The sequence below is a fragment of the Cottoperca gobio genome, chromosome 22 (assembly GCF_900634415.1).
Source record: "Cottoperca gobio chromosome 22, fCotGob3.1, whole genome shotgun sequence".
NCBI classification, from domain to species: Eukaryota; Metazoa; Chordata; class Actinopteri; order Perciformes; family Bovichtidae; genus Cottoperca; species Cottoperca gobio.
In genome coordinates this window covers 1909846-1917500 of record NC_041376.1, presented here as the reverse complement: position 1 = coordinate 1917500, position 7655 = coordinate 1909846, and the positions used below count along the sequence as shown (strand labels likewise).

General features: G+C 43.4%; 1 protein-coding gene across 1 annotated transcript in view; it reads right to left on the bottom strand.

Annotated features, from left to right (window-relative positions):
• Window positions 1–7655, bottom strand: part of numb (NUMB endocytic adaptor protein) — a 48243-nt gene that overhangs the window by 17742 nt on the left and 22846 nt on the right. Inside the window, 1 exon segment of the mRNA XM_029460436.1 lies at window positions 5653–5789. Coding sequence (XP_029316296.1) covers window positions 5653–5778 — 126 coding nt within the window. The 5' untranslated portion in view covers window positions 5779–5789.

Here is a 7655-nt window from a genome sequence, read left to right as displayed (position 1 = left end):
TGCGTCAAGTGTTTCCCCTGTTTTCATTCTGCAGCGGTGGTTATGAGCGCCACACGATCATCAGTATTCTCCGCTCTCCTGTTTCAGCAAGGGGCGGGGCCGAGCCTCTCCGCACAGCAGAGGAGACGGGTGAAGGGAAGATGAAGTCGTATCGGTTATCAAATACCCTAATGTGCTGACAGATTCTAGGTTTTTTTTGTTGAGCTAGACCATAAAATATTCAGTTAAAACAGTTTGCTGATGCTGCTTTGCGCTCGTTTATTACACTAACAAAAGCGTGTGGAACGTAGTGAATACATCGTGAATCACTGGTCGTTGGTTGGACCAACCCTAACCTGAGCTCCCACCGAGCTTGGAAATCCCATTCGAGTGTGTTTCACTGCAACTGAATGAGCAGAAAAGGCTGCAGCTCAAACCTCCCTCGTCCACGACCTGAAGCAGCATTACACCCTGCTGTGTGTCACTCCAGAGTCCAACCCCGACCGCCCCAGAAGCCATTGTGAGAGCAGAGCCGGGGAGGAAGTCCTAACCCTTTCCTTAAAGATACACACAGTGACGCTGACCCGTCAGCCCCGTCTGCCCCCCTCCTCCTCCGGCCTTGCTATTTTGAGAGTGTGACGCCACAGCGGTGAGTCACACTGTCGGCGTATTAGGATGCACATGTGTACACACATAGATGTGCACAGATGTATGTGTGCCAAGGACAATGCTGATGCAGGGAGGCAGCTGGGGGGACACTGAAAGCAGCAGCGTCACTAATAGAGGATCAGCCAGGAGACGGGGCTGAGGTGGGATGAGTAAACGCGGGCGAGGATTGAAGTGACACAACAGATGCTTCACGGTAGCTTCCTGTTTTTAGCTGGCATCAACAATCCAGAGGAAACATTCACATTCAACAGATGCACTCAAGCAAAACAACTTTTAAATATCACAAAAGTGAACGAACAGTGTGTTGTACATATGTAGGGCAATTTGTTTCTGAAATCCAGTTTTGTTTGTGGGCCCTCTCCAGGATTAGTTCCACTTGGCACTAATCCCACTGTGGGCTAGGATTAGATTCAGTTTATACGTCATGATATTTGTATTATTGCGCCGTCACTGCCTCGGCACTGTTTGTGTTTGTTTGATGAGAAAACAAGATGAGATATTGTATTTACATTTCCTGCCCTTGGGGTTTGATTACCCAGCTGCAGAGGTAACACTGCCAATAATCAGGAAGACAGGACGAGATAAGCACTGACCGCAGGGATGAACATGTCACGATTATCCTGGCAAAAATAATTGCGATTAACGATATTTTCCCGATCATCATCAAAATATGCTTAAAACGGCACTAAAATCAGACTGGAATCACTTAATCTTACAAACATATGGTGTATACAAAATATCGGCAACACGCTGGTGTACGTTGATGTAAGGTATAAGTAGTGTTCGTTAAGAGCAGGCGGTGTTACGCTGGGGTGCGTTGTTGAACGCTGATGTTTTGAGCATGATCAAAATTACCGGACGTACCCGATGTGTGCTTCATAAGATATGCAGACATTACGTTACGTTAGACATACGTGAATACTTACCTACGTAAATACCTACGTGAATACTTACCTACGTAAATATAGTACGTGAATACCTACGTGACTACGTTAGAGGTACGTTAGATATCGGCTACGTCGGCTGACGTGAACCCTACAGCCAATGTATTGATAACGAGTGGATAACCTATTCCTACCCGATGTTAAGATTATGCCTGACGACGGAGTAACTTATTAAACGTGTTTCTACGTACAGCTAGCGTTCAGCATGTTAGCCGTTCTCCAGCATCAGCATGACGTGAACCAGATGGCACTTTTCCAGCTGCGTTGTCCAGACTCTCCGATACGTTTTAAATAAGTAAGTGATACGCTATCAATGTTTGACATGCGTATAATAATTCGTTAAGTATTCGTTATGTATACGTCAGCTACAACACCGCTGTGGAAAAGTTGGACGTATTTGGACTCTGACACATTTTGAGCTACTTTTCATATACGTCGGCATGTTTGTGCCGTACGGAGCTGTGTGACGGGGCCGTGTGTCTGGCGTGTTCGGCGTGTCGTCTGCGTCCTTCAAACGATCACAACTTACGCTTAATTTATATCAACGTATTGCCGATATTTCGTATGCGCCGGCATACGTTTCTGTCATACGGATGTGTGTGACAGGGCCTTTAGGAAACAAATGCATCACAGATAGGACACTCCTTAAATAAGGTAATCATGAATCATATGGCCCCCTGTAGGGTTGGGAACGGAAAATGGGTTCTAAGTAAGAACCGAATCCAAAATGCCAGGTACCAATAAAAGAAGAGTTTGGTTCTGCTCATCAGTTCATCAGTTTCGTCTCGGCACTATGGGAAGATTAGTAAGAATTGTGAGTCAGAGACAGTGTCCCATGGACCGCAGCTCATAACACCAGTCATCATTCTCCACCCAGTAGAGTTTCAACGCGTACGTTGCGCTCCATGAAGTAAACACGCCCGTCTGTCTTCACACGGCGTGCTGTGCTCACATCCTGGGACTGCGACAGCCTCGGACAGAGTCAGTTTGTCGCTCGTCTGAAAGATTATTTGAATTAAGTGATTTATTTTCTGTCTGTGTCACTTCAGCAGGTTTCAGTGTCACAGTAGGGGAGACCAGGGGAAATTGCAACATCTCAAATCAGAACTAACTTGTGAATGTAAAACAATATTAATTACTTTTCTGTGAAATAAGGATCTAACAATACCCAACCCTAGCCCCTCTGCATTATTAAATAATATAATAACTTACTAAATAAGCATCAACATTGTCTGTTCTTTATGTTACCTAAATTATGTTTGACCCTTTTCTCCCACCTCTATACCAGGACAGGGAGCGAGTCACTCGTGAAGATATTCACGATGGATGGAAATTCACCACGATCAACTTATTGAGAGTGTTTTTTTATGGGCCCTGCTCCCGGGGTAGATTTCTCAGCTGTAGAGGACCAGCAGAGGTAAAACCATGTGCACTTAAATTCACATTTTGTAAACTTTGGAAGCAGCCGATGATAAGGAGGCCAGGGGTCAAGACAGCGGAGCGACAGTAAAGAAGAACAGTCCTGTATTGTTTCAAAATTCAGGTTTTAACTTGAACAAATACAATCTTTTTCGCATTCTTGTCCAGAGTTAGAGGAGAAGATGGATGCTGGTCTCAAGTCTGTGCAGTACATGTGTAGCTGGAGCTTCCCTTCACAAAACACCGACAGATCTGAAGGTGGAGTTTCTCGTACATCAATATCAATTAACTGCAGTCGGCTTTGTCTTTGTAAATCCTCTGGATGTTGTCCAGATGGATTCTAGGGATTGTTTTAGGATATTGGCCATAAATCAGTTTGAGATTCAAAAGAAAGCTCACACAAACCTGCACATTCATTTCCATATGAATAAGTCTGCAGTTTCAAAGTACCAAGGACATAATGCATTTCCTTCTCTGTTTTACTTAGTAAGCAACACACATAAGCAATTTAAACTAATCTCACATCCATCTCCAGCCTCCAGCAGTCTCATAAGACGGACATTTCCATACAAAAAAAGAAAATCTACATTTTTATGCCTTTGACGATCACCTTGAACCGTGAATATGTTTCCGTCGCTGCCATTTCAGCTGGAAAACAACCGACACAAGCATAATTGTACACAGACGTGGTAATGAGAGGAGAACTGGGCTTTTACCATGTTTGTCAAAAGGCTCTGTGTAGTGGGGGAAGCCCCAAGCCACTACATTAAAGGCTCATTTCACCCCCATCTCAACTCCACCACCCCTCTTCTTCCCCTGCACACCACTTAGGTTTCTCTTCTCCTCTGCATCTCCTCCCCTCTATTGGTTCTTTAGTGCAGCAGTCAGTGATAATTTCACTGCAACTATTCACACACACACACACACACACACACACACACACACACACACACACACACACACACACACACACAGGAGTAGCATGGTTGGTTGCACCGGCACGATGAAAGCCAGTGCAGAGGAAAGAAAATGCTGGGGGAGAAAAGTGTGTGAGGTGTGTGAGGCTGCAGAAGTACGTGGAGGAAAGCCTGACACTGAAAAATAAGCTAATTTTCATTGAACGCAAAGAGATTGATCTGAAATTCACTGAGGGCTTCCGACAGCTCACCAGAAGGTTTTATGAGCGGAGCAGCAGTCGGTTACCTGTTTCAGTGGTTTGTCTCCTGACTGGTTAGTTACGCAGCATCTGCAGAACTTTAATCAACCCTTACTTTGGGAATATGTCTGTTTCAACCCACAATATGTAACTTTCTGCCACTAGGGCATCAAAACAATAACAGAAGACGGAGTTTGGTGACCATGGTAGCGTGGGATCGTGGGAGTCTTTACTACCGTCAGCTTCTCCCGTGAAGAATTCCTTCAGTGTTCATCGCTCAGGACTTTTTATTTTTACCAGGAGCTGAATTATCTCCTCTCCAAAACAAACGGACCAGGTGATTAAAACAGTGAATAAAGCGGTTTCACGTTTTTTCAGATGCTGTTCGGTGGACCAATGACATCCTGGAGAGGCTGCACAACTCACCACATGTACAACTTAGCTCGAGGCGTTTTTAGACATTTTATTACGGGAAAGTTACACATTATACCTTTAAAGACAATACGCCTAGAATTGTGAGTACAGCTAAGGGAGAAAATATATGGGGTGCAGGTGGGGGAGGGAGGGGGAGGTGAGGGTGTGTGTGTGTGTGTGTGTGTGTGTGTGTGTGTGTGTGTGTGTGTGTGTGTGTGTGTGTGTAGGGGTCATTTGGAAGCTTAGAGGAGATCTTGAATCTAGGGCGTTTCACACACACTGGCTGAGTACACACAGAAGCCATGAACTGACACACATGGAGTCTCTCAGCAACTTATTAACAGAAACCTAAAGGTAGTCTTTAACCCCGTGCACTAACCTTCCTTTAATTTCTCAACACTGTATTTCAATTCCTGTTTCTTTCTCACAGGAAACAGGATAAAGAAGCACACACGTGGCAATCAAAACTATAACCTGTACACTTTTATGTCTCTTTCTCGACTCTCAGGTTTTTAATTTGCCACTTTGTCAGAGTGAGGCGAGCATCTGGACCCATGTGATGAGAGGAAGCGTACCGTTGCACTTCTGTTTGCAAAAGTGGAAGGTTGTGTTGCCAAAACACAGCGAACTCTCCACTCCATCAACTGCAGCAGCTCCAGTTTGGCCATTTTTCTTAACACTGAAGATATATACTGCGTGTGGAAAGATACTGCATCGCCTACTGAGTCGCTGCTCCATTGTAGTGCCCCTGAATGTGTTATTAGCCAGCTATAAAGAAACATTTATTTTTATTTTGTATATTTCATTTGATGATTCAAGTGGTTCTGCCCACTCTTGGGAGGCCCAGAAATCAATTGTGCACACACACTTCCCACAGGTTTGGAAGGCTCCAGCAGATAATCTTGCAACCTAGATAAAAGCTGTGCTCAGTCTCTGAATGCTTATGATTAATCACAAGCGCCGTCCTTGGGGAGCCTTTCTCAGAGGTATGCGTGTGCCACAGTAAGGTCAGCACTGTGTGTGTGAGAGAGTTTTTGTATGCAGGGGTGTTTGTGTATGAGGGAGAGTCACCTTGACTGCAAAGCTACATTTGCCGCTGCGGACCGTCTCCTCATCCGTCTGCCACTGGTGCGGTCGACTCGACTCCGGCACGTAGACGTCTTTCTTCCGGCGGAAGCTCTGCCGTAGCTTATTCATCGCTGAGCTCCCTGTGAATGATGAGACATTTTGTTAATCCCAAGGTGAAAATTGGGCCGTCAGCAGCAGCGAAATAAGAAGATGCAGCACTGGCTGGAAGCAGAAACACAAACAGCGACACATATATTAAGTAATAATAAAAGTTTGTACATCTGGGGAATGTACCAGTTCACGTGCAGTAAACAGTGCGAGTCAACTTCCTGAGTCTGATAACAGATAAGACGCTGGTGATTGTGCAGAGTCACGCTGCCATCAGACCAACACTTTCATGCGTCCTGCATAGTGCCTGTAAAGCTTTAAATACTGTGATCAGTGCGACACAATAAGCCGTTGTCTCTCTGACTCACAAGGAGGAACAATAGAGCTGAAGCTTTGTAGTGTTAGGAGTCAAGGTGGCCCAAATAAAAGGGAACAGAGGACACGGAGTGCAGTGTTTACCTGCTGGTGACACCAGGGCTACAAGATCACTGTTAAATTAAAATCCTCATTAAATCCATTGACAGTTTTTATCCCCATTTTCTATTTAGATGTTTTAAAGCCTTTAATTAACATCTTGACCACTGAAATCAGGCTTCTGCAGGGAGTTTGGTGACAATGCTGCCAACTTCTAGTTAAAATAGAATTAAACAGACTTCCCATTCTCAACACCAACTATACTTTACAAACCTACTTCCTGTTCAAGCTTTGCACTAACTTGTAGTAGCTTTCCTTTACATGTTTAGGGGTTTATTAGCAACATTACTAGCTCATCTGGCACCTCTATGACCATCGGAACGCTCGTGTTTGCAGATCTGTACAATAACTAGGGTTGGGTGATATGGAGAAAATCAAATATTACAATATAGAGATCAGAGTTGTGACGTTATTGTAGGATTGACAATTAGTGCTGACGTTAAATATTTACAAAATGAGATTTTTGATAAATAATCATCAGTAATGTGGATATAATGACCGAACAGGTAAAGCAATAACATATTATTAATATTCAGAATGTTAAATCACTTTACTGTAATGCAGTAGACGATATCTAGTCTCATGTCACGACATCAATATAATATGGATATCTAAACACAACGATGGCTAGAGCTATGGAAATATAAAAAGTTATAATAAACCGTAGCTTCTAACCCCTAACCTTCTGAAGATAACCCTCTACCAAACAGCCAATCAAAAAGCATTGCACACTCACTTCTCTTTTTATATGGATTAAAGATTTGTTAAAGTAAGGTCGCCTTTTATCACATACTTAGTTAACCATTTATGCATTTATTTTTCGTTTTAAATGCGACTCTGTAACCGCATCCTATCATACCTTCTTTATTATTGTCTCTTGCTAAATAAATATTATTACAAATTCTATTCATGTGTTGAATTATTGTATCCATTTATTCAGGAATAAGTTGATTATTATATTACTGAAATAAATTTGGAATAAAATAAAAATATGTTCTAGTAAGGGTTGAGTTAAGGTCTCACATTATTGCAGGTTCAAATCTTAACACAGCACAATTAATTAGGATAAAAGCATTACTTTAAACGGTGCATGTGTGTCTTCTTGGCTCTGGGAGGAGATTAAGAGGCACAAAAAAGCAGAGACCCAATTAAAAGTTGCTGATCCAAACTAGAAGTGAGAGCTGCATCCATCATGGAAAGCCTGGCTCACGTCTCCCCAAGCAACTCATAACCAGGGACCAGGAGTCACCCGGCCGTGCAATGCTGACTTTTAACACGTGAGCAGCGCGTACTCCCCGACTAACAAGTTGCACTCACTAACTTCTGAGCTGATGAGGATCGGTCGGGATTAAAAGGTCTTTAATCCAGAAGAGCTGACTGTCCACACACACAAACACAAGAACAAGCAGCAACACAGCAGCGTC